The 27,948-nt window shown below is 47.0% G+C and overlaps 1 protein-coding gene across 1 annotated transcript; it reads right to left on the bottom strand.

Annotated features, from left to right (window-relative positions):
• Positions 1 to 48: 48 nt before the first annotated feature.
• On the bottom strand, positions 49 to 27,948 carry LOC139568793 (perforin-1-like). Its single transcript, XM_071390879.1, has 6 exons — positions 27,599 to 27,948; positions 27,246 to 27,485; positions 22,423 to 22,639; positions 21,268 to 21,576; positions 5,647 to 5,840; positions 49 to 1,347 (listed from the first exon to the last, which is right to left on the bottom strand). Exons 1-6 carry the CDS (start codon positions 27,943 to 27,945, stop codon positions 885 to 887), a joined length of 1,770 nt encoding a protein of 589 aa, XP_071246980.1. The 5' UTR covers positions 27,946 to 27,948; the 3' UTR covers positions 49 to 884.

The following is a 27,948-nucleotide window of genomic DNA, read 5'->3' as shown; positions in this document are numbered from 1 at the left end:
GTTAAATGCTTTTAGAAAATATATAAAACACAGCTCCTCCCACTTCACCTTTGTCAAATTTGTATTTAAACCTTCTCCAAAAAAGAGCATCTCTGAAGCCGAATTGCATGGGTTACAATGAGAAATCACTAGTATTCAAGGGACCAGTCAATTGCTCAGCAACTACCCTCTCTCTGCAGCCTTTGAAACAATTGGAGAAATACTTCTAGGTCTATAATTATTGACCTTAAAACAATCTCCAGACTTGAACATGGTGGTAACAGCAGCTGACTTCCATTCCCTTGGGATGATACCTTGGTTTATGGATAGATTCATTAGATGTGTTATTGGTGATGTTTAAATATCATTATGTGTTTTAAAGAACACATTATCAAAACCATAGACCTCTTTGACTTTAGAGGTTTTCAAACTTTCACCTCCAGTAGAATCATATCAAACATTTAGAGTGAGTCTTCGCATTGGGTGTTAAATAACTCGCTCACTGTCAACTTTTACCCCTCATCTAGTCCAGACTGAATAAAGAAACTGTTAAAAGCAGTGGCTATAGAGTAGCTCTATCAATTTTCATATTTACACATATAGTATTTTAATCGTTTGACAGCCGCCATGCAAATATAAGGTTCATTGTAATTTCTTTAGGTCACAGACAAGCTTTGGTGTGAATAATCATTATATAGTCAGCTGAACCCTATATCCTCCCTGATTACACATGACATATAAAGACATGATTGGAAGATTGGGGGGAGAAAGATGCACCGAGTACCACCCAGGGGAAAACATATTCTAATGATTCCCCTGGTTTTCAACGTGGTTCCTGGTGAGCTGTACAGGCAACAGACCCACCGCCTGGAATGAATTTACTCCAGTGTGTTGTGAGGGGTACATTATACAGAGATGTAAAAGAACCATAGGTATAGGAGTACTGAACTCTGGACAGAAAAGGTAGAAAAGAGATGCACACTCTTACTGTAGAGTGGAGTAGAGTGTACTGTGGGGGTGGAAGGTTTGTGTGCTGTGAGGTTGGAAGGTTTGTGTGTTGTGACTTTGAAAGGTTTGTATTTTTCACATTTGTCCCCGGTCAGGTCAGGGTCACAGTTGAGGGTGTACAGGAAATAAAAGCTCTCCCAGCTGTTGTTACACCAGTGTCCGTGTGTTCCCTGCTCGAGGTCGAAGGTACAGCCCAACAGGTTGTCATCCTTATCCACAGGATCGTCATCCCAGACAGCCACATTTAGACTCAGGTCTTTGTCAAAGGGACCCATGTCAAAGGTAGCATTCCAGACAGGATTGTTGGACGGAATCACATTGGTCTTATGGGACTTGGAACCGTAGGTGACCACAGCGTACCTGTAGCAGGTGGAGAAACAGGAAGTTGGAAACAAACTGGAAAGATTCAAATACTATGGCATGCCACAAGAGGGCGATCAAACTCATTCCATGGAGGACCTAGTCTATACTGGTTTTTGTTCCTTTCAATTAAGACTAAAGACAAACAGATGAGGGGATTTCCTTAATAATTAGTGACCTTAATTCATCAATCAAATACAAGGGAGGAGAGAAAACCGTCAGACACTCGGCCCTTAGTGGAATGAGTTTGATACATGTTGGTGTAAAAGGTTGAAAGGACTTTTATCACGATAGACATTCTATCTTCTTCCTTTTCTCTCTTGTCTCTCTTCCCTCCGTGGAATGCGTTTGACACGAGTTATAATCTGTAGCCCACTTATTCCACTACTGTAGCCCACTTATTCCACTACTGTAGCCCACTTATTCCACTACTTTATCCCACTTATTCCATTACTGTAGCCCACTTATTCCACTACTGTAGCCCACTTATTCCACTACTTATTCCCCCCCAGGTTCCACATTTATGTTTTAACCCTAAACTGGCACACTTGATTAAATTAGTCAACTAATCATTAAGCTTTTGACTAATTGAATCAGCTGTGCCAGTAGGAGGAGGGGGCTACTCCAGTTGGTACATATTGCTCTGATCCCAAATGGATCCCTATTCCCTATATAGTGTAAAAAGTAAACTATTAGAAAAAAAATTGCTATCTAGAACCTAAAAGGGTTCTTTGGCTGTCCCCATAGGAGAACCCTTAGAAGAACCCTTTTTGGTTCCAGGTAGAAATATTTTGAGTTCAAAATAGAAGCCTTTACACAGAGGATTCTACATGGAACCAAAAAGTGTTCTCCTATGGGGTCAGCCGAATAAACCGTTTGGAACCCTTTTTTTTAAGAGTGTAGTGCACTCTATAGAGAATAAAAGACTTGTAACGGAAAATGATCACGCTTGTTTGAGCATCTGTCAAGGCTGTGGGTAACTGGTGAGTCAGGCGCAGGAGAGCTGAGATGCGTGGACAAGGTATTTAATACAAGAAAAAACACCAGTATAAACACAATACTATGGTGCTGGAAAAATACCGGTACCACGAAATAAACGGGCGTAATACAAAACCCGGTAACAATACACCAGCCGTTTTGTGGGTCGTTGTCTTCTGTCTTTGTTTCTATGCACCAGATAGGACTGTTTCGGTTTTGCCACATTTGTTATTTTGTATTTTGTAGTGTTCAAGGTTTTGTCGTTATTAAACATGATGAACACTAACTACGCTGCGTCTTGGTCCGATCCCTGCTCCACCTCCTCTTCAAACGAAGAGGAGGAAATCTGCCGTTACAACGCCTCATGAAGTAAACCAGGGTTTGAGGTTTAGCAAGTTAACGGGAAAACCTGGATGTGAGACAATGTCTTAAAGATACGCTTTCAATCTTTCGTATAATTTCAGCCATTCGTTTTGAAAGTGGCTCTCACAAGCCAAAAGTGGTCTCAGTTTTTTCTCTACTGTGTCATAAAATGATGTACTACGTCAAATTGTGTACTAGGTCATCAAATTGTGTACTACGTCATCAAATTGTGTACAACATCATGAAATTGTGTACTATGTCATCAAATTGTGTACTATGTCATCAAATTGTGTAATACATTATCCATTTTGTATGATATGCTACAAATCTAATTGTACTATATGTTACAAATGTGTTGTGCTTAAGATCCTGGAGTGCATCTTTATGTAGCTGAAACTGTCATTACTACAACCTAGTGAAAGGGACAAACTGTCATTACTACAACCTAGTGAAAGGGGCTGAAACTGTCATTACTACAACCTAGTGAAAGTGGCTGAAACTGTCATTACTACAACCTAGTGAAAGTGACTGAAACTGTCATTACTACAACCTAGTGAAAGGGGCTGAAACTGTCATTACTACAACCTAGTGAAAGGGGTTGAAACTGTCATTACTACAACCTAGTGAAAGGGGCTGAACCTGTCATTACTACAACCTAGTGAAAGGGACAAACTGTCATTACTACAACCTAGTGAAAGTGGCTGAAACTGTCATTACTACCACCTAGTGAAAGTGGCTGAAACTGTCATTACTGCAACCTAGTGAAAGTGGCTGAAACTGTCATTACTACAACCTAGTGAAAGTGGCTGAAACTGTCATTACTACAACCTAGTGAAAGTGGCTGAAACTGTCATTACTGCAACCTAGTGAAAGGGGCTGAAACTGTCATTACTACAACCTAGTGAAAGTAGCTGAAACTGTCATTACTACAACCTAGTGAAATGGACAAACTGTCATTACTACAACCTAGTGAAGTGGCTGGAACTGTCATTACTACAACCTAGTGAAAGGGGCTGAAACTGTCATTACTACATCCTAGTGAAAGTGGCTGAAACTGTCATTACTACAACCTAGTGAAGTGGCTGAAACTGTCATTACTATAACCTAGTGAAAGGGACAAACTGTCATTACTACAACCTAGTGAAGTGGCTGAAACTGTCATTACTACAACCTAGTGAAAGTAGCTGAAACTGTCAGTACTACAAACTAGTGAAAGTGGCTGAAACTGTCATTACTACAACCTAGTGAAAGGGGCTGAAACTGTCATTACTACAACCTAGTGAAAGGGACAAACTGTCATTACTACAACCTAGTGAAAGGGACTGAAACTGTCATTACTACAACCTAGTGAAAGGGGATGAAACTGGCATTACTACAACCTAGTGAAAGGGACTGAAACTGTCATTACTACAACCTAGTGAAAGTGGCTGAAACTGTCATTACTACAACCTAGTGAAAGGGGCTGAAACTGTCATTACTACAACCTAGTGAAAGGGACAAACTGTCATTACTACAACCTAGTGAAAGGGGCTGAAACTGTCATTACTACAACCTAGTGAAAGGGGCTGAAACTGTCATTACTACAACCTAGTGAAAGGGACAAACTGTCATTACTGCAACCTAGTGAAAGGGGCTGAAACTGTCATTACTACAACCTAGTGAAAGTGGCTGAAACTGTCATTACTACAACCTAGTGAAAGGGACTGAAACTGTCATTACTACAACCTAGTGAAAGTAGCTGAAACTGTCATTACTACAACCTAGTGAAAGTAGCTGAAACTGTCATTACTACAACCTAGTGAAAGGGACAAACTGTCATTACTGCAACCTAGTGAAAGGGACTGAAACTGTCATTCCTACAACCTAGTGAAAGGGACTGAAACTGTCATTACTACAACCTAGTGAAAGGGGCTGAAACTGTCATTACTACAACCTAGTGAAAGTAGCTGAAACTGTCATTACTACAACCTAGTGAAAGGGGCTGAAACTGTCATTACTACAACCTAGAGAAAGGGGCTGAAACTGTCATTACTACAACCTAGTGAAAGTGGCTGAAACTGTCATTACTACAGTGTGGTTAAGGTTAGGGTTAGGGTTAGGCACAGTGTGGCTAAGGTTAGGGTTAGGCATTAGGTTTAGCAGTGTGGTTAAGGTTAGGGTTAGGCATTAGGTTTAGCGATGTGGTTAAGGTTAGGGTTAGGCACATTGTGGTTAAGGTTAGGGTTAGGCATTAGGTTTAGCGATGTGGTTAAGGTTAGGGTTAGGCACAGTGTGGTTAAGGTTAGGGTTAGGCACAGTGTGGTTAAAGTTAGGGTTAGGCACAGTGTGGTTAAGGTTAGGGTTAGGCACAGTGTGGTTAAGGTTAGGGTTAGGCACAGTGTGGTTAAGGTTAGGGTTAGGCACAGTGTGGTTAAGGTTAGGGTTAGGCACAGTGTGGTTAAGGTTAGGGTTAGGCACAGTGTGGTTAAGGTTAGGGTTAGGCACAGTGTGGTTAAGGTTAGGGTTAGGCACAGTGTGGTTAAGGTTAGGGTTAGGCACAGTGTGGTTAAGGTTAGGGTTAGGCACAGTGTGGTTAAAGTTAGGGTTAGGCACAGTGTGGTTAAAGTTAGGGTTAGGCACAGTGTGGTTAAGGTTAGGGTTAGGCACAGTGTGGTTAAGGTTAGGGTTAGGCACAGTGTGGTTAAAGTTAGGGTTAAAATCAGATTTGATGACTTTATGGCGGTGCCAGCTAGTGATCAGTCTGCAGAGCTGTCTCCAGGACAAGATGAATCAACAAAAATGATAACCTGCATCAGGAATTTCTATTGAAAAAGCAGTTATGGCCCTCATTATTTTAATTATCTTTGGTAAAACTGCAATAAACTTGTTGCTCGATAGATGGGTAGAAAACTGTTTACTTGTGTTTAGCATCCACTACACCTCTGCAGAGGACTGAAATTGTGCAGTAACATCACATACCCCTCAGTGTCTCCCGCTATCCAATAGTAGTCTCCCCAAAGTTCCCAGGCTCTGACCACCGTCACCACCAGTCCTCCCTGTGAGACCTTCCTGAGGCAGCAGTTTGAGTCCAGATTAGAGTAACGATCCCCACAGGACAGTTCCCCGGTGCTCTTCGGGAGGGCGTTCTCCTTCAGGTAATCCTGGACAGCCTCCTTTGTATTTTGAACAAAATGTTAACATATTAATATGGCTGCAATCCCGGTAACGGGATCGATATGACAAGAGCCAGTGAAAGTGCAGGGCGCCAAATTCAAACAACAGAAATCTCATAATTAAAATTCCTCAAACATACATGTGTCTTATACCATTTTAAAGGTAATCTTGTTGTTAGTCCCACCAAAGTGTCCGATTTCAAATAGGCTTTTCAGCGAAAGCACCACAAACGATTATGTTAGGTCACCTCCAAATCACAGACAAACACAGTCATTTTTCCAGCCAAAGATAGGAGTCACAAAAAGCACAAATAGAGATAAAATTAATCACTAACCTTTGATGATTTTCATCAGATGACACTGATAGGACTTCATGTTACACAATACATGTATGTTTTGTTTGATAAAGTTCATATTTATATCAAAAAATCTGAGTTTACATTGGCGTGTTACGTTCACTAGTTCCAAAAACATCCAGGGATTTTGCATAGCCGATTCAACAGAAATACTCATCATAAATGTAGATGATAATACAAGTTATACACATGGAATTATAGATATACCTCTCCTTAATGCAACCGCTGTGTCAGATTTGAAAAAAACTTTATGGAAAAAGCAAACCATGCAAAAATCTGAGACGGCGCTCAGAACAATAGTCAAATTAGCCGCCATGTTGGAGTCAACAGAACAGAAATTACATGATAAATATTCCCTTACCTTTGATGATCTTCATCAGAATGCACTCCCAGGAATCCCAGGTCCACAACAAATGCTTGATTTGTTCGATGATGTCCGTTATTTATGTCCAATTAGCTACTTTTGTTAGCGCGTTTGGTAAACAATTCCAAAGTCACGAAGCGCGTTCCCTAAAAGCTGACGAGATGTCCAAAAGTTCAGTAACAGTCAGTAGAAACATGTCAAACGATGTATTGAATCAATCTTTAGAATGTTGTTAACATAAATCTTGAATAACGTTCCAACCGGAGAATTACATTGACTTCAGATGAGTGATGGAACAGAGCTCGCTCTCATGTGAACGCGCATGGTCAAAGAATGGTCAGGTCATGGCAGACCAATTCCCCTCTCAATTCCCCTCTCATTCGGCAACCATTCACAGTAGAGGCATCAGACAAAGTTCTACAGACTGTTGGCATCTAGTGGAAGCCGTAGGAAGTGCAAACTTATTCATATCTCGCTGTGATTTTAATGGGATCTTGGTTGAAAATCGACCAACCTCAGAATTTTCACTTTCTGTTTGGATTTTTTCTCAGGTTTTTGCCTGCCGTATGAGTTCTTTTATACTCACAGACATAATTCAAACAGTTTTAGAAACTTCAGACTGTTTTCTATCCAATACTAATACTAATATGCATATAGGCCGTTTACTCTGGGCACCTCTGTGCACCTCTGTGCACCTTTCATCCAAGCTACTCAATACTGCCCCTGCAGCCACAAGAAGTTAAACAGGTCAACATTCACAAAGCCGCGGGGTCAGATGGATTACCAGGATGTGTACTCAAAGCATGCGCCGACCAACTGTCAAGTGTCTTCACTGACATTTTCAACTTCTCCCTGACCGAGTCTGTAAAACCTACATGTTTCTAACAGGCCACCATAGTCCCTGTAACCAAGAAAGCGAAGGTAACCTGCCTAAATGACTACAGACTGTAGCACTCACATCGTTAGCCATTAAGTGCTTTGAAAGGCTGGTCATGGCTCACATCAACACAATTATCCCAGAAACGGTAGACCCAATCCAATTCGCATACCGCCCCAACAGGTCCACAGATGACGCAATCTCAATCGCACTCCACACTGCCCTCTCCCAGTTGGACAAAAGGAACACCTATGTGAGAATGCTGTTCTTTGACCACAGCTCAGCCTTCAGCACCATAGTCCCCACAAAGCTCATCGCTAAGCTAGGGACCCTGGGATTAAACACCTCCCTCTGCAAATGGATCCTGGACTTCCAGGGCGCCCCCAGGTGGTAAGGGTAGGCAACAACACATCTGCCACGCTGATCCTCAACACTGGAGCCCCTCAGGGGTGCGTGCTTAGTCCACTCCTGTACTCCCTGTTCACCCACGACAGCAACACCATCATTAAGTTTGCTGACGACACAACAGTCACATGATCACCGACAAAGATTAGCCTATAGAGAGGAGGTCAGAGACCTGGCAGTGTGGTGCCAGGACAACAACTTCTCCCTCATTGTGAGCAACACAATGGATCTGATCGTGAACTAAAGGGAAAGGAGGCCCTCATGAGCATCGATAGGGCTGTAGTGGAGCATGTCGGGAGTTTCAAGTTCCTTGGTGTCCACTTCACCAACAAACTATCATGGTCCAAACACAACAAGACAGTCGGGAAGAGGGCACGACAACATCTTTTCCCCCTCAGGAGACTGAAAATATTTGGCATGGGTCCCAAGATCCTCAAGAAGTTATATAGCTGCAACATCGAGAGCATCCTGACCGGTTGACTCACCACCTCGTATGGCAACTGCTCGGCATTTGACCGTAAGGCGCTTCATAGGGTAGTTCGTACAGCCCAGTGCGTCACGGGGACAAGCTTCCTGCCATCCGGGACCTATATACTAGGCGGTGTCAGAGGAAGGCCCAAAAATGTTTCAAATACTACAGTCACCCAAGTCTAGGTCCAAAAGGCTCCTTAACATATTCTAGACCCAAGCCATAAGACTACTGAACAATTAATCAAATGGCCACCCGGACAATTTACATTTTCCACCCCCCTCTGTTTTTACACTGCTGCTACTCGCTGCTTATTATCAATGCATAGTCACTTTACCCCTACCTACAGTACAAGTACAAATTACCTCAACCAACCTGTAATCCCCGCACATTGACTCGGTACCGGTACCCCCTGTATATAGCCTCCTTATTGTTATGTCATTTTCTTGTGTTACTTTTTGATAGATTTTTTTTACTTTCATTTTTTTAGTAAATAACCTATAAATATAGTAAATATATATTTATTGAACTGCTTTGTTGGTTAAGGACTTGTAAGTAAGCATTTCACCTGTTCTATTCGGCACATGTGACAAATAAAATTTGATTTGAGTACCTAGTTATTTTCTCTTGTAGCTTTGGCAACTACAGTTGAAGTCGGAAGTTTACATACACTTAGGTTGGAGTCATTAAAACTCGTTTTTCAACCACTCCCAAATTTCTTGTTAACAAACTATAGTTTTGGCAAGTCGGTTAGGATATCTACTTTGTGCATGACACAAGTCATTTTTCCAACAATTGTTTACAAACAGATTATTTCACTTACAATTTACTGTATCACAATTCCAGTGGGTCAGAAGTTTACATACACTAAGTTGACTGTGCCTATAAACAGCTTGTAAAATTCCAGAAAATTATGTCATGGCTTTAGAAGCTTCTGGTAGGCTAATTGACATAATTTGAGTCAATGCGGACACCCTCCCCAGGAGTGATGCAAACCTAGCCCTGAGCATGCCTCCCTCCGAGTCAGGGCTAAGGGTGGGGAGGGGGTATCCCAGGAGGTCTAACCCGGGGGGGGTAATAGAGGGGAGGTACGTGATGCGACGTTGGCTCCCTCTGCTGGGAGTACACAAGCTGGGCACCCCTACACGGATATCAGAGGTAATTAGGGGAAAGTGCCAACCAGCCGTGGAGGCCACATAAAAGGAGCACTGTGGCACACCGCGAGAGAGAACCGGGAGAGACCGACACAGAGCCGAAGCTGTGGCACACCGCGAGAGAGAACCGGGACAGACCGACACAGAGCCGAAGCTGTGGCACACCGCGAGAGAGAACCGGGACAGACCGACACAGAGCCGAAGCTGTGGCACACCGCGAGAGAGAACCGGGACAGACCGACACAGAGCCGAAGCTGTGGCACACCGCAAGAGAGAACCGGGAGAGACCGACACAGAGCCGAAGCTGAGAAGAAGGACCGAGCCAAACCTACGTGATTTTCTTTGTTATGTTTATTTGATGGCCTAGTAAAGTTGTGTTTGTGGACTAAAACCTCCCTGTCTCTGCGTTAATCTCTGCACCCTCAACCCAACACCCTGCGGTTTACCACACAGCGTATAGGGAGGAGGTCAGTGACCTGGCATTGTTGTACCAGGACAACAACCTCTCAAGGTCAGCAAGACAAACGTGCTGGTATCAAGTCAATGTGCGGGGGAACAGGTTGTCAAGGTACTTTGTTCATGTAGGTATGGGTAAAGTGACTGTGCATAGATAATAGACAGCAGGTAGCAGCAGTGTAAAAATAAATGGAGGTGGGAGGTCAATATAAATAGTCCATGGGGAGGTCAATGTAAATAGTCAATGGGGGGGTCAATGTAAATAGTCCATGGGGGGGGTCAATGTAACTAGTCCATGGGGGGGTCAATGGGGGGGCCAATGTAACTAGTCCATGGGGGGGGTCAATGGGGGAGGTCAATATAAATAGTCCATGGGGGGGTCAATGTAAATAGTCCATTGGGGGGGTCAATGTAACTAGTCCATGGGGGGGTCAATGTAACTAGTCCATGGGGTGGGTCAATGGGGGGGGGCAATGTAACTAGTCCATGGGGGGGTCAATGGGGGGGCCAATGTAAATAGTCCATGGGGGGGGGTCAATGTAACTAGTCCATGGGGGGGGTCAATGGGGGGGGCCAATGTAACTAGTCCATGGGGGGGGTCAATGGGGGAGGTCAATATAAATAGTCCATGGGGGGGTCAATGTAAATAGTCCATTGGGGGGGTCAATGTAACTAGTCCATGGGGGGGTCAATGTAACTAGTCCATGGGGTGGGTCAATGGGGGGGGGCAATGTAACTAGTCCATGGGGGGAGTCCATGTAAATAGTCCATGGGGGGGGTCAATGTAAATAGTCCATGGGGGGGTCAATGTAAATAGTCCATGGGGGGGGTCAATGTAACTAGTCCATGGGGGGGGTCAATGGGGGGGGCCAATGTAACTAGTCCATGGGGGGGGTCAATGGGGGAGGTCAATATAAATAGTCCATGGGGGGGGGTCAATGTAACTAGTCCATGGGGGGGTCAATGGGGGGGCCAATGTAAATAGTCCATGGGGGGGAGTCAATGTAACTAGTCCATGGGGGGGGTCAATGGGGGGGGGGCAATGTAACTAGTCCATGGGGGGGTCAATGGGGGAGGTCAATATAAATAGTCCATGGGGGGGTCAATGTAAATAGTACATGGGGGGGGTCAATGTAACTAGTCCATGGGGGGGGTCAATGTAACTAGTCCATGGGGTGGGTCAATGGGGGGGGGGCAATGTAACTAGTCCATGGGGGGAGTCCATGGGGGGGTCAATGTAACTAGTCCATGGGGGGGGTCAATGTAACTAGTCCATGGGGGGGGGTCAATGTAAATAGTCCATGGGGGGGGTCAATGTAACTAGTCCATGGGGGGGGTCAATGGGGGAGGTCAATATAAATAGTCCATGGGGGGGTCAATGTAAATAGTCCATGGGGGGGGTCAATGTAACTAGTCCATGGGGGGGTCAATGGGGGGGGGCCAATGTAACTAGTCCATGGGGGGGGAGTCAATGGGGGGGGATCAATGTAAATAGTCCATGGGGGCGGTCAATGTAAATAGTCCATGGGGGGGTCAATGTAAATAGTCCATGGGGGGTGTCAATGTAAATAGTCCATGGGGGAGGTCAATGTAAATAGTCCATGGGGGGGTCAATGTAAATAGTCCATGGGGGGGTCAATGTAAATAGGCCATGGGGAGGTCAATGTAAATAGTCCATGGGGGGGTCTATGTAAATAGTCCATGGGGAGGTCAATGTAAATAGTCCATGGGGGGGTCAATGTAAATAGTCCATGGGGGGGTCAATGTAAATAGTCCATGGGGGGGTCAATGTAAATAGTCCATGGAGGTCAATGTAAATAGTCTATGGGGGGGTCAATGTAAATAGTCCATGGGGGGGGTCAATGGAGGGGGGGTCAATGTAACTAGTCCATGGGGGGGTCCATGGGGGGATCAATGTAAATAGTCCATGGGGGGGTTAATGTAAATAGTCCATGGGGAGGTCAATGTAAATAGTCTATGGGGGGGTCAATGTAAATAGTCCATGGGGGGGGTCAATGGAGGGGGGGTCAATGTAACTAGTCCATGGGGGGGTCCATGGGGGGGTCAATGTAAATAGTCCATGGGGGGGTTAATGTAAATAGGCCATGGGGGGGGTCAATGTAAATAGTCCATGGGGGGGGGTCAATGTAAATAGTCCATGGGGGGGTCAATGTAAATAGTCCATGGGGGGGTCAATGTAAATTGTCCATGGGGGGGTCAATGTAAATAGTCCATGGGGGGGTCAATGTAAATAGTCCATGGGGGTCAATGTAAATAGTCCATGGGGGGGTCAATGTAAATTGTCCATGGGGGTCAATGTAAATAGTCCATGGGGGGGTCAATGTAACTAGTCCATGGGGGGGGTCAATGGGGGGGGCAATGTAACTAGTCCATGGGGGGGGTCCATGGGGGGGGTCAATGTAACTAGTCCATGGGGGGAGTCCATGGGGGGGGTCAATGTAACTAGTCCATGGGGGGGTCAATGTAACTAGTCGATGGGGGGGGGTCAATGTAACTAGTCCATGGGGGGGGGTCCATGGGGGGGGTCAATGTAACTAGTCCATGGGGGGGGTCCATGGGGGGGTCCATGGGGGGGTCAATGTAAATAGTCCATGGGGGGGTCCATGGGGGGGTCAATGTAAATAGTCCATGGGGGGGGTCCATGGGGGGGTCAATGTAAATAGTCCATGGGGGGGGTCCATGGGGGGGGTCAATGTAAATAGTCCATGGGGGGGGGGTCAATGGGGGGGGTCAATGTAACTAGTCCATGGGGGGGATCCATGGGGGGGATCAATGTAAATAGTCCATGGGGGGGGCCAATGTAACTAGTCCATGGGGGGGTCCATGGGGGGGGTCAATGTAACTAGTCCATGGGGGGGTCAATGTAAATAGTCCATGGGGGGCCAATGTAACTAGTCCATGGGGGGGGGTCAATGGGGGGGGCCAATGTAACTAGTCCATGGGGGGGGGGTCAATGGGGGGGTCAATGTAAATAGTCCATGAAGGGGGTCAATGTAAATAATCCATGGGGGTGTCAATGTAAATAGTCCATGGGGGGGTCAATGTAAATAGTCCATGGGGGTCAATGTAAATAGTCCATGGGGGGGTCAATGTAACTAGTCCATGGGGGGGGTCAATGGGGGGGGGCAATGTAACTAGTCCATGGGGGGGGTCCATGGGGGGGGTCAATGTAACTAGTCCATGGGGGGAGTCCATGGGGGGGTCAATGTAACTAGTCCATGGGGGGGTCAATGTAACTAGTCCATGGGGGGGGTCAATGTAAATAGTCCATGGGGGCGGTCAATGTAAATAGTCCATGGGGGGGTCAATGTAAATAGTCCATGGGGGGTGTCAATGTAAATAGTCCATGGGGAGGTCAATGTAAATAGTCCATGGGGGGGGTCAATGTAAATAGTCCATGGGGGGGTCAATGTAAATAGGCCATGGGGAGGTCAATGTAAATAGTCCATGGGGGGGGTCAATGTAAATAGGCCATGGGGGGGGTTAATGTAAATAGTCCATGGGGGGGTCAATGTAAATAGTCCATGGGGGGGTAAATGTAAATAGTCCATGGGGAGGTCAATGTAAATAGTCAATGGGGAGGTCAATGTAAATAGTCCATGGGGGGGTCAATGTAAATAGTCCATGGGGAGGTCAATGTAAATAGTCCATGGGGGGGTCAATGTAAATAGTCCATGGGGAGGTCAATGTAAATAGTCCATGGGGGGGTCAATGTAAATAGTCCATGGGGGGGTCAATGTAAATAGTCCATGGGGGGGTCAATGTAAATAGTCCATGGGGAGGTCAATGTAAATAGTCTATGGGGGGTCAATGTAAATAGTCCATGGGGGGGTCAATGGAGGGGGGGTCAATGTAACTAGTCCATGGGGGGGGTCCATGGGGGGGTCAATGTAAATTGTCCATGGGGGGGTTAATGTAAATAGTCCATGGGGAGGTCAATGTAAATAGTCTATGGGGGGGTCAATGTAAATAGTCCATGGGGGGGGGGGTCAATGGAGGGGGGGTCAATGTAACTAGTCCATGGGGGGGGTCCATGGGGGGGTCAATGTAAATAGTCCATGGGGGGGTTAATGTAAATAGTCCATGGGGAGGTCAATGTAAATAGTCCATGGGGGGGTCAATGTAAATAGTCCATGGGGGGGTCAATGTAAATAGTCCATGGGGGGGGTCCATGGGGGGGTTAATGTAAATAGGCCATGGGGGGGGTCAATGTAAATAGTCCATGGGGGGGGGTCAATGTAAATAGTCCATGGGGGGGTCAATGTAAATAGTCCATGGGGGGGTCAATGTAAATTGTCCATGGGGGGGTCAATGTAAATAGTCCATGGGGGGGTCAATGTAAATAGTCCATGGGGGTCAATGTAAATAGTCCATGGGGGGGGTCAATGTAAATAGTCCATGGGGGTCAATGTAAATAGTCCATGGGGGGGTCAATGTAACTAGTCCATGGGGGGGGGGCAATGTAACTAGTCCATGGGGGGGATCCATGGGGGGGGTCAATGTAACTAGTCCATGGGGGGAGTCCATGGGGGGGTCAATGTAACTAGTCCATGGGGGGGTCAATGTAACTAGTCCATGGGGGAGGGTCAATGTAACTAGTCCATGGGGGGGTCCATGGGGGGGTCAATGTAACTAGTCCATGGGGGGGTCCATGGGGGGGTCCATGGGGGGTCAATGTAAATAGTCCATGGGGGGGGTCCATGGGGGGGTCAATGTAAATAGTCCATGGGGGGGTCCATGGGGGGGGGTCAATGTAAATAGTCCATGGGGGGGGGGGTCCATGGGGGGGGTCAATGTAAATAGTCCATGGGGGGGTCCATGGGGGGGGGTCAATGTAACTAGTCCATGGGGGGGATCCATGGGGGGGATCAATGTAAATAGTCCATGGGGGGGGGGTCCATGGGGGGGTCAATGTAAATAGGCCATGGGGGGGTCAATGTAAATAGTCCATGGGGGGGGTCAATGTAAATAGTCCATGGGGGGGTCAATGTAAATAGTCCATGGGGGGGTCAATGTAAATTGTCCATGGGGGGGTCAATGTAAATAGTCCATGGGGGGGTCAATGTAAATAGTCCATGGGGGTCAATGTAAATAGTCCATGGGGGGGTCAATGTAAATAGTCCATGGGGGTCAATGTAAATAGTCCATGGGGGGGGTCAATATAAATAGTCCATGGGGGGGTCAATGTAAATAGGCCATGGGGAGGTCAATGTAAATAGTCCATGGGGGGGGTCAATGTAAATAGGCCATGGGGGGGGTTAATGTAAATAGTCCATGGGGGGGTCAATGTAAATAGTCCATGGGGGGGTAAATGTAAATAGTCCATGGGGAGGTCAATGTAAATAGTCAATGGGGAGGTCAATGTAAATAGTCCATGGGGGGGTCAATGTAAATAGTCCATGGGGAGGTCAATGTAAATAGTCCATGGGGGGGTCAATGTAAATAGTCCATGGGGAGGTCAATGTAAATAGTCCATGGGGGGGTCAATGTAAATAGTCCATGGGGGGGTCAATGTAAATAGTCCATGGGGGGGTCAATGTAAATAGTCCATGGGGAGGTCAATGTAAATAGTCTATGGGGGGTCAATGTAAATAGTCCATGGGGGGGTCAATGGAGGGGGGGTCAATGTAACTAGTCCATGGGGGGGGTCCATGGGGGGGTCAATGTAAATTGTCCATGGGGGGGTTAATGTAAATAGTCCATGGGGAGGTCAATGTAAATAGTCTATGGGGGGGTCAATGTAAATAGTCCATGGGGGGGGGGGTCAATGGAGGGGGGGTCAATGTAACTAGTCCATGGGGGGGTCCATGGGGGGGTCAATGTAAATAGTCCATGGGGGGGTTAATGTAAATAGTCCATGGGGAGGTCAATGTAAATAGTCCATGGGGGGGTCAATGTAAATAGTCCATGGGGGGGTCAATGTAAATAGTCCATGGGGGGGGTCCATGGGGGGGTCAATGTAAATAGGCCATGGGGGGGGTCAATGTAAATAGTCCATGGGGGGGGGTCAATGTAAATAGTCCATGGGGGGGTCAATGTAAATAGTCCATGGGGGGGTCAATGTAAATTGTCCATGGGGGGGTCAATGTAAATAGTCCATGGGGGGGTCAATGTAAATAGTCCATGGGGGTCAATGTAAATAGTCCATGGGGGGGGTCAATGTAAATAGTCCATGGGGGTCAATGTAAATAGTCCATGGGGGGGTCAATGTAACTAGTCCATGGGGGGGGGGCAATGTAACTAGTCCATGGGGGGGATCCATGGGGGGGGTCAATGTAACTAGTCCATGGGGGGAGTCCATGGGGGGGTCAATGTAACTAGTCCATGGGGGGGTCCATGGGGGGGTCCATGGGGGGTCAATGTAAATAGTCCATGGGGGGGGTCCATGGGGGGGTCAATGTAAATAGTCCATGGGGGAGGGTCAATGTAACTAGTCCATGGGGGGGTCCATGGGGGGGTCAATGTAACTAGTCCATGGGGGGGTCCATGGGGGGGTCCATGGGGGGTCAATGTAAATAGTCCATGGGGGGGGTCCATGGGGGGGTCAATGTAAATAGTCCATGGGGGGGTCCATGGGGGGGGTCAATGTAAATAGTCCATGGGGGGGGGGGTCCATGGGGGGGGTCAATGTAAATAGTCCATGGGGGGGTCCATGGGGGGGGGGTCAATGTAACTAGTCCATGGGGGGGATCCATGGGGGGGATCAATGTAAATAGTCCATGGGGGGGGGGTCCATGGGGGGGTCAATGTAAATAGGCCATGGGGGGGGTCAATGTAAATAGTCCATGGGGGGGGTCAATGTAAATAGTCCATGGGGGGGTCAATGTAAATAGTCCATGGGGGGGTCAATGTAAATTGTCCATGGGGGGGTCAATGTAAATAGTCCATGGGGGGGTCAATGTAAATAGTCCATGGGGGTCAATGTAAATAGTCCATGGGGGGGTCAATGTAAATAGTCCATGGGGGTCAATGTAAATAGTCCATGGGGGGGGTCAATGTAACTAGTCCATGGGGGGGGGTCAATGGGGGGGGGGGCAATGTAACTAGTCCATGGGGGGGGTCCATGGGGGGGTCAATGTAACTAGTCCATGGGGGGAGTCCATGGGGGGGTCAATGTAACTAGTCCATGGGGGGGTCAATGTAACTAGTCCATGGGGGGGGTCAATGTAACTAGTCCATGGGGGGGTCCATGGGGGGGGTCAATGTAACTAGTCCATGGGGGGGTCCATGGGGGGGTCCATGGGGGGGTCAATGTAAATAGTCCATGGGGGGGGTCCATGGGGGGGTCAATGTAAATAGTCCATGGGGGGGTCCATGGGGGGGTCAATGTAAATAGTCCATGGGGGGGGGGTCCATGGGGGGGGTCAATGTAAATAGTCCATGGGGGGGTCCATGGGGGGGGTCAATGTAACTAGTCCATGGGGGGGATCCATGGGGGGATCAATGTAAATAGTCCATGGGGGGGGGTCAATGGGGGGGGGCCAATGTAACTAGTCCATGGGGGGGGTCCATGGGGGGGTCAATGTAACTAGTCCATGGGGGGGTCAATGTAAATAGTCCATGGGGGGCCAATGTAACTAGTCCATGGGGGGGGGGTCAATGGGGGGGGCCAATGTAACTAGTCCATGGGGGGGGTCAATGGGGGGGTCAATGTAAATAGTCCATGAAGGGGGTCAATGTAAATAATCCATGGGGGTGTCAATGTAAATAGTCCATGGGGGGGTCAATGTAAATAGTCCATGGGGGTCAATGTAAATAGTCCATGGGGGGGGTCAATGTAACTAGTCCATGGGGGGGGGTCAATGGGGGGGGGGGCAATGTAACTAGTCCATGGGGGGGGGGTCCATGGGGGGGGTCAATGTAACTAGTCCATGGGGGGAGTCCATGGGGGGGTCAATGTAACTAGTCCATGGGGGGGGTCAATGTAACTAGTCCATGGGGGGGGTCCATGGGGGGGGTCAATGTAAATAGTCCATGGGGGCGGTCAATGTAAATAGTCCATGGGGGGGTCAATGTAAATAGTCCATGGGGGGTGTCAATGTAAATAGTCCATGGGGGGAGGTCAATGTAAATAGTCCATGGGGGGGTCAATGTAAATAGTCCATGGGGGGGTCAATGTAAATAGGCCATGGGGAGGTCAATGTAAATCGTCCATGGGGGGGGTCAATGTAAATAGGCCATGGGGGGGGTTAATGTAAATAGTCCATGGGGGGGTCAATGTAAATAGTCCATGGGGGGGTCAATGTAAATAGTCCATGGGGAGGTCAATGTAAATAGTCAATGGGGAGGTCAATGTAAATAGTCCATGGGGGGGTCAATGTAAATAGTCCATGGGGAGGTCAATGTAAATAGTCCATGGGGGGGTCAATGTAAATAGTCCATGGGGAGGTCAATGTAAATAGTCCATGGGGGGGTCAATGTAAATAGTCCATGGGGGGGTCAATGTAAACAGTCCATGGGGGGGTCAATGTAAATAGTCCATGGGGAGGTCAATGTAAATAGTCTATGGGGGGGTCAATGTAAATAGTCCATGGGGGGGGTCAATGGATGGGGGGGTCAATGTAACTAGTCCATGGGGGGGGTCCATGGGGGGGTCAATGTAAATAGTCCATGGGGGGGTTAATGTAAATAGTCCATGGGGAGGTCAATGTAAATAGTCTATGGGGGGGTCAATGTAAATAGTCCATGGGGGGGGTCAATGGAGGGGGGGTCAATGTAACTAGTCCATGGGGGGGTCCATGGGGGGGTCAATGTAAATAGTCCATGGGGGGGTTAATGTAAATAGTCCATGGGGAGGTCAATGTAAATAGTCCATGGGGGGGTCAATGTAAATAGTCCATGGGGGGGGTCAATGTAAATAGTCCATGGGGGGGGGGTCCATGGGGGGTTCAATGTAAATAGGCCATGGGGGGGTCAATGTAAATAGTCCATGGGGGGGGGTCAATGTAAATAGTCCATGGGGGGGTCAATGTAAATAGTCCATGGGGGGGTCAATGTAAATTGTCCATGGGGGGGTCAATGTAAATAGTCCATGGGGGGGTCAATGTAAATAGTCCATGGGGGTCAATGTAAATAGTCCATGGGGGGGGTCAATGTAAATAGTCCATGGGGGTCAATGTAAATAGTCCATGGGGGGGGGGTCAATGTAACTAGTCCATGGGGGGGTCAATGGGGGGGGGGGCAATGTAACTAGTCCATGGGGGGGATCCATGGGGGGGGGTCAATGTAACTAGTCCATGGGGGGAGTCCATGGGGGGGGTCAATGTAACTAGTCCATGGGGGGGTCAATGTAACTAGTCCATGGGGGGGGGTCAATGTAACTAGTCCATGGGGGGGGTCCATGGGGGGGGTCAATGTAACTAGTCCATTGGGGGGGGTCCATGGGGGGGTCCATGGGGGGTCAATGTAAATAGTCCATGGGGGGGGTCCATGGGGGGGTCAATGTAAATAGTCCATGGGGGGGGTCAATGTAAATAGTCCATGGGGGGGGTCCATGGGGGGGGTCAATGTAAATAGTCCATGGGGGGGTCCATGGGGGGGGTCAATGTAACTAGTCCATGGGGGGGATCCATGGGGGGGATCAATGTAAATAGTCCATGGGGGGGGTCAATGGGGGGGGGGCAATGTAACTAGTCCATGGGGGGGTCCATGGGGGGGGTCAATGTAACTAGTCCATGGGGGGGTCAATGTAAATAGTCCATGGGGGGCCAATGTAACTAGTCCATGGGGGGGGGGGTCAATGGGGGGGGGCCAATGTAACTAGTCCATGGGAGGGGTCAATGGGGGGGTCAATGTAAATAGTCCATGAAGGGGGTCAATGTAAATAATCCATGGGGGTGTCAATGTAAATAGTCCATGGGGGGGGTCAATGTAAATAGTCCATGGGGGTCAATGTAAATAGTCCATGGGGGGGGTCAATGTAACTAGTCCTTGGGGGGGGGTCAATGGGGGGGGGGGGCAATGTAACTAGTCCATGGGGGGGGGGTCCATGGGGGGGGTCAATGTAACTAGTCCATGGGGGGAGTCCATGGGGGGGGTCAATGTAACTAGTCCATGGGGGGGTCAATTTAACTAGTCCATGGGGGGGGGGTCAATGTAACTAGTCCATGGGGGGGGTCCATGGGGGGGGTCAATGTAACTAGTCCATGGGGGGGGTCCATGGGGGGGTCCATGGGGGGGGTCAATGTAAATAGTCCATGGGGGGGGTCCATGGGGGGGTCAATGTAAATAGTCCATGGGGGGGGTCCATGGGGGGGGTCAATGTAAATAGTCCATGGGGGGGGGTCCATGGGGGGGGTCAATGTAAATAGTCCATGGGGGGGGTCCATGGGGGGGGGTCAATGTAACTAGTCCATGGGGGGGATCCATGGGGGGGATCAATGTAAATAGTCCATGGGGGGGGGTCAATGGGGGGGGGCCAATGTAACTAGTCCATGGGGGGGGTCCATGGGGGGGGTCAATGTAACTAGTCCATGGGGGGGTCAATGTAAATAGTCCATGGGGGGCCAATGTAACTAGTCCATGGGGGGGGGTCAATGGGGGGGGCCAATGTAACTAGTCCATGGGGGGGGTCAATGGGGGGGTCAATGTAAATAGTCCATGAAGGGGGTCAATGTAAATAATCCATGGGGGTGTCAATGTAAATAGTCCATGGGGGGGTCAATGTAAATAGTCCATGGGGAGGTCAATGTAAATAGTCCATGGGGGGGTCAATGTAAATTGTCCATGGGGGGGTCAATGTAAATTGTCCATGGGGGGTCAATGTAAATAGGCCATTTGATTAATTAACACATTTACATACGCTGTGTTATTATCTGTTGGCAAGCCTGTTGCCTAGTTACCCTTACCTATATGTACATATCTACTTCAATTACCTCATTCCCCTGCACATTGACTCTGTACTGGCACCCTCTGTATATAGCCATGTTATCGTTACTCATTGTGTATTTATGCCTCAACTCCGAGGGGGTCCCAGGGGGCCCTGTTACAGGTATCACTTGAACACACATAAGACATGACAAGATGTGTAGAATGGAAGGAAATCTGCTTTAAACCTGCAAAATGTTCTCTCCTCCAACAACAGGGATGTGAGCAGTTTGGGGTTGCATGGCTGGGGGTTTGTTACTACACCGAAAAATGACAATATCAAGCCAGACCTTTGCCACTTTGAAAAATGTGTGTGTCCGGACCTTATTATTTCACCCACCTGGTGTCCCAGGTCTAAATCAGTCCCTGATTAGAGGGCAAGAATGTAAAAAAGCTGTGGAACTGGCTTCAAGGTCCAGTAATGAATTTGAGGGAAATATATCAACAACCAAAGGTTACCTTCACTCCCTGCTGGACAGCCGTGTTGGGTATGAGCAGGTGCAGAGGCGTTAGAGAATAGTAGATGACGTCCGGGATGTTCTTCAAGGTTCTCATCCAACTACGGAACACCACTGAGTCGTTACGGTTGAGTGACAGCTCCCCCGGCCAACCAGAGCCTCCCACCACCTTAGTGTGGTGGCTGAGAAAGCTAGAGCTGTAGGAGGTCTTCGAGTCATGGTTGTCCAGAACTTTGGAGCACCTTTCGTCGCTAGAGGAAACTGACATCCCAACGTTTACCTGGAAGCCCCTTGACAAGCAGGATTCCACCTGAGAAGAGGGGAGAGGAGGAGAGGGGGAGGAGGAGAGGGGAGAGTATAAGAGGGGGAGGAGTAGAGGGGAGAGGAGAAGAGGGGGAGTAGAAGAGGGGGAGGAGTAGAGGGGAGAGGAGGAGAGGGGGAGGAGTAGAGGGGGAGGAGTAGAGGGGAGAGGAGGAGAGGGGGAGGAGGAGAGGAGGAGAGAGGGAGGAGAAGGTTGAGAGGAGAGGAACGGAGGGGATAGGTGGTATACAGAGCCATATATTCAGAGAGTTGTCTTTAAGCTTTCTTCCATAAAAGACTGTGATGCATTTGCTACGTGGGCAATATTAATCAATGGAATTTTCTGAATGTAACGTCTAGAAATTGTTGTGCTGTAGGTTATTGCTCTAATCTAGTACACCTGATTCTAATAATTAGCTGGTTGATGAGCTGAATCAGGTAAGTTTAAACTGGGGACAGAGTGAAAACCTACAGCGGGATAGTTCTCCATGAATAGGGTTGGAGATCCCTGGTCTAGATAGATGTAAACCTACAGCGGGATAGTTCTCCAGGAATAGGGTTGGAGAACCCTGGACTAGATAGATGTAAACCTACAGGAGGGTAGTTCTCCAGGAATAGGTTTGGAGAGCCCTGGTCTAGATAGATGTAAACCTACAGGAGGGTAGCTCTCCAGGAACGGGGTTGGAGAGCCCTGTACAGGAGGGTAGCTCTCCAGGAACAGTGTTCAAGAGCCCTGCTCTAACATTATATGGCTCTGGTTCTATGTAATGATTACAGATTGCTGTTTGAATTCCTGTAATTTCCTTTAATGTAAAATGGCCTCTATTACAGCAGGCATTGAGACTAAGTCAGTCACCTGGTTTGTAGAGAGGCCACTATGTGAGGCCTGACAGGTGTGTATTGCTGTGGTCATCGTCAGCCGGCCTCCCAGGTCAACTTGGCGGATGTAGTGAGTCCCATAGGTGTCTATGAGCCGGCGGTACTGGGCCTTAGAAGTCTTAGAGTATGAGTCCAGACGATCAATGTCCTTACGGAACTCATCACTGAGAGTTGGAGTGTTTGGAGTGCGATAACTGGAACACAGGAATTAGCATATCAGATGTGAATTAAAATACGACACAGAGACGACCTTGATCTACAATTGGTTGACCCTTTCTCAGCCTATAGCATACAGAAGCAATGGTCCTTTCAAAATTTTGGTGGGTGTTGCGGTAACGGCAGGTCACATACAAAAAACACACTACGGCTTGAATGTGTTATAAATCAGAACTCAAAAGATCAGATTCCATGTGTTAATTTGTTTAGCTGTTTACACATTGGGGAAAAGATCAGATATGTATCAGATGTGCCAAAACATCAGAACTGGGTTGACTGTGTGAACAAAGCCTTTATGAAATGAAAACGCTCACCTGGGAAAATCCCCAAGTTTTGAACGTGGAATTTTATTTCATGAACATTTTACATGAACAATGATTTAAATGTGACAACAGCTAGTGAACAGGTAAACCATTTTGTATAACTTGTTGTTTATTGGTGTCATAAAGGTGTGTACAATATATTAATCCTAAAAGCACCAGGTAGTTGTCAAAATAAAGGAAACACTAACATAAGGTGTCTTGATAGGGCATTGGGCCACCACGACCTATTGACCTCTACAGCACCAACATAAGGTGTCTTGATAGGGCATTGGGCCACCACGACCTATTGACCTCTACAGCACCAACATAAGGTGTCTTGATAGGGCATTGGGCCACCACGACCTATTGACCTCTACAGCACCAACATAAGGTGTCTTGATAGGGCATTGGGCCACCACGACCTATTGACCTCTACAGCACCAACAAAAGGTGTCTTGATAGGGCATTGGGCCACCACGACGTATTGACCTCTACAGCACCAACATAAGGTGTATTGATAGGGCATTGGGCCACCACGACCTATTGATCTCTAAAGCACCAACATAAGGTGTCTTGATAGGGCATTGGGCCACCACGACCTATTGACCTCTACAGCACCAACATAAGGTGTCTTGATAGGGCATTGGACCACCACGACCTATTGACCCCATGACCTATTGTTGGCTTGATCACCAACAACGACGAGACAGCCTGCAGGGAGAAGGTGAGGGCACTCGGGAGTGTGGTGTCAGGAAAACAACAAAACAAAGGAGATGATCATAGACTTCAGGAAACAGCAGAGGGAGCACCCCCCTATCCACATCGAAGGGACAGCAGTGGAGAAGGTGGAAAGTTTTAAGTTCCTGGGTGTACACATCACGGACAAACTGAAATAGTCCACCCACACAGACAGCGTGGTGAAGAAGGCACAACAGCGCCTCTTCAACCTCAGGAGGCTGAAGAAATTTGGCTTGTCACACAAAGCCCTGACAAACTTTTACAGATGTACAATTGAGAGCATCCTGTCGGGCTGTATCACCGCCTTGTACGGCAACTGCACCGCCCTAAACCGCTCTCCAGAGGGTAGTGTGGTCTGCACAATGCATCACCAGGGGCAAACTACCTGCCCTCCATGACACCTACAGCACCCGACTTCACAGGAAGGTCAAAAAGATCATCAAGGATAACAACCACCCGAGCCACTGCCTGTTCACCCCGCTATCATCCAGAAGGCGAGGTCAGTACAGGTGCATCAAAGCAGGGACCGAGAGACTGAAAAACAGCTTCTATCTCAAGGCCATCAGACTGCTAAACAGCCATCACTAACTCAGAGAGGCTGCAGCCTACATTGAGACCCAATTACTGGCCACTTTAATAAATGGATCACTAGTCACTTTAAACAATGCCACTTTAATTAAATAATGCCATTTTAATAAAGATTACATATCTTACATTACTCATATCACATGTATATACTGTACTTTATACCATCTACTGCACCTTGCCTAAGCCGCTCGGCCATCGCTCATCCATATACTTATATGTACAGTTTAAGTCGGAAGTTTACATACACTTAGGTTGGAGTCATTAAAACTTGTTTTTCAACCACTCCACACATTTCTTGTAAACAAACTACAGTTTTGGCAGGTCAGTTAGGACATCTACCTTGTGCATGACACAAGTAATTTTTCAAACAATTGTTTACAGACAGATTATTTCACGTATCATTCACTGTATCACAATTCCAGTGGGTCTGAAGTTTACATACACTAAGTTGACTGTGCCTTTAAACAGCTTGGAAAATTCCAGAAAATTATGTCATGGCTTTAGAAGCTTCTGATAGGCTAATTGACATCATTTGAGTCAATTGGAGGTGTGCCTGTGGATGTATTTCATGGCCTACCTTCAAACTCAGTGCCTCTTTGCTTGACATCATGGGAAAATCTAAATAAATCAGCCAAGACCTCAGAAGAAAAATTGCAGACCTCCACAGTCTGGTTCATCCTTGGGAGCAATTTCCAAACACCTAAAGGTACCACGTTCATCTGTACAAACAATAGTACGCAAGTATAAACACCATGGGACCACGCAGCCATCATACCGCTCAGGAAGGAGATGCGTTCTGTCTCCTAGAGATGAACAAACTTTGGTGCGAAAAGTGCAAATCAATCCCAGAACAACAGCAAAGGACCTTGTGAAGATGCTGGAGGTACAAAAGTATCTATATCCACAGTAAAACGAGTTCTATATCGACATAACCTGTTATGCCGCTCAGCAACGAAGAAGCCACTGCTCCAAAACCGCCATAAAAAAGCCAGACTACGGTTTTCAACTGCACATGGGGACAAAGATCATACTTTTTGGAGAAATGTCCTCTTGTCTGATGAAACAAAAATAGAACTGTCTAGCCATAATGAACATCGTTATGTTTCGATGAAAAAGGGGGAACACCATCCCAACCGAAGAACACCATCCCAGTCGTGAAGCACGGGGATGGCAGGATCATGTTGTGGGGGTGCTTTGCTGCAGGAGGTACTGGTGCACTTCACTAAATAGATTGCATCATGAGGGAGGAAAATTATGTCGATATATTGAAGCAACATCTCAAGACATCAGTCAGGAAGTTAAAGCTTGGTCGCAAATGGGTCTTACAAATGGGCAATGACCCCAAGCATACTTCCAAAGTTGTTGCAAAATGGCTTAAGGACAACAAAGTCAAGGTATTGGAGTGGCCATCACAAAGCTCTGACCTCATTCCTATGGAAATTTTGTGGGCAGATCTAAAAAAGTGTGTGCGAACAAGGAGGCCTACAAACCTCACTCAGTTACACCAGCTCTGTCAGGAGGAATGGGCCAAAATTCACCCAACACCCAATGGGCCAAAATTCACCCAAAATTGTGGGAAGGCCACCCGAAACGTTTGACCCAAGATAAACAATTTAAAGGCAATGCTATCAAATACTAATTGAGTGTATGTAAACTTCTGACCCACTGGGAATGTGATGAAAGAAATAAAAGCTGAAATATATAATTCTCTCTACTATTATTCTGACATTTCACATTGTTAAAATAAAGTGGTGAGCCTAACTGACCTAAGACAGGGAATTTTTACTGGGATTAAAAGTCAGGAATTGTGAAAAACTGAGTTTAAATGTATTTGGCTAAGGTGTAAGTAAACTTCCGACTTCAACTGTACATATTCTCATTCACCCCTTTAGTTTGTGTGTATTAGGTAGTTGTTGGGGAATTGTTAGATTACTTGTTAGGTTTGTGTGTATTAGGTTGTTGTTGGGAATTGTTAGATTACTTGTTAGGTTTGTGTGTATTAGGTTGTTGTTGGGAATTGTTGGACTTCTTGTTATAAATTACTGCACTATTGTAACTAGAAGCACAAGCATTTCGCTTCACTCGCATTAACATCTGCTAACCATGTGTATGTGACCAATACATTTTGATTTGATTTGATTTTACTTGGTATAGAAACATTAACTGTAATCTAATTATGTATTTAAATATTTGCTATTTTTTTGTTATTGTTACTGCCGGGCCTCCAGGGGCCAAATCTGGGGGGGCCCCGTAACTGTATCTTTTCAGAGGTCATACATATCTACCACTGTGCCAAATCTGGTGCTTTTATCACAAACCTTGAGTTTTTATACTGTTGAGACCACATTCTTAGCTAAGCCACGCACCACTAGTAGACAAAAGAGAGATTATTTTTAATAATATAAACACAGAAATCATCATAAATTAAATCATCATAAATGTCGGTAACAAGTTGCTTGACAAAATTTAGAAAGAATTAAAATATATATTTTTTTGTCTAGTTAGCATTTTGTTCCAGGGATGTCCCCTAAGACGTTTTTAGGACGTTCTTGCGATGCAGTTATATTTCCCTCTGGAGGCTGTCTAGTTCCCATTTCTTTTCCAGGCAAGCAAGGATGTTTTTTGGGGGGATGTTCTCAGAACGCTTTGTCATTGTCCCCTAGAGGTTTTGTCTAGTTCCCGGTTTGTTCCAGGGTTGTCCCCGAGGACGTTTTGAGGACGTTCTTGGGCGTTGTTGCATGGTCCCCTGGAGGTTTTTGTCTAGCTTAAATGTTGTCATTTTGACATTTTGCATCCCCATGTTGTAAAAAATGTTTCATATGAGATCATGTTTTCACATGTTGCTTTAAAATGTTGTCACATGTTATCACACAAGATCACCTGGGAAAGCATTGTTTTTTATCTGTAAGGGAAGCGCTATAAAAGTGGAACAAATCATCATTAATGTTATTATTACCTGTAGTGACGGCAGCGGAGATTCTGTGAGAAGAAAGAGTGGCGGTCCTCTTTGGTCTTGGTTGTGGCAAAGATGGCTACATCAGACTGGGACCCTCCCATCTCTATGCTAGCGCCCACATCCTTCGCCACACCTACAATCACCGGTCCCACAGGTACGCTTACAGACACCTTTGCCTCATAACCAAAACCCCCCTTCCATTTTGTAGAGATCTCGTTGGTAGTGGACTGTGCCAGGTTACTGGAGGAGAGAAGAGGAGAGGATAGGTGAGGACAGGAGAGCAGAGGAGAGATGTTTACTGTCCAAAAAAGAAAATGCTCATGAAGTAAACAGTCAGAAACCATCCTACTCACCTGACAGAGGCATGGGAGTGGCTGGAGATATCCTCAGTACAGTGGCTGTAGGGCCTCCAGTCTACAACAGACAGGGGTATTTTCTGCAGCTTGTCCCCCTGTAGGGGGTTACTACACAGTGTACAGGTTTTATTGGGAGACAGGTAGGTCTTCAGGTCTATCAGGTAGGCCCCTTTACGTTTCAGGGTCACCACGTCAAACCCCTCCCCTGCCAGGTTGTGACCGGGGACGAAGGGGGCGGAGTCACACTGGGATTTCCTGGCAGTACGACAGGTGAGGGCGGAGTCCAGTTGAGAAAGGAGAAGGAGGAGAGGAAGGGAGTAGATGGGAAGGGCTGGGAAGGTCATGAC

Source organism: Salvelinus alpinus, chromosome 2, assembly GCF_045679555.1.
Source record: "Salvelinus alpinus chromosome 2, SLU_Salpinus.1, whole genome shotgun sequence".
NCBI lineage: Eukaryota > Metazoa > Chordata > Actinopteri > Salmoniformes > Salmonidae > Salvelinus > Salvelinus alpinus.
Note: the sequence above shows the minus strand (reverse complement) of the source record. Positions and strands in the feature narration are given on the sequence as shown.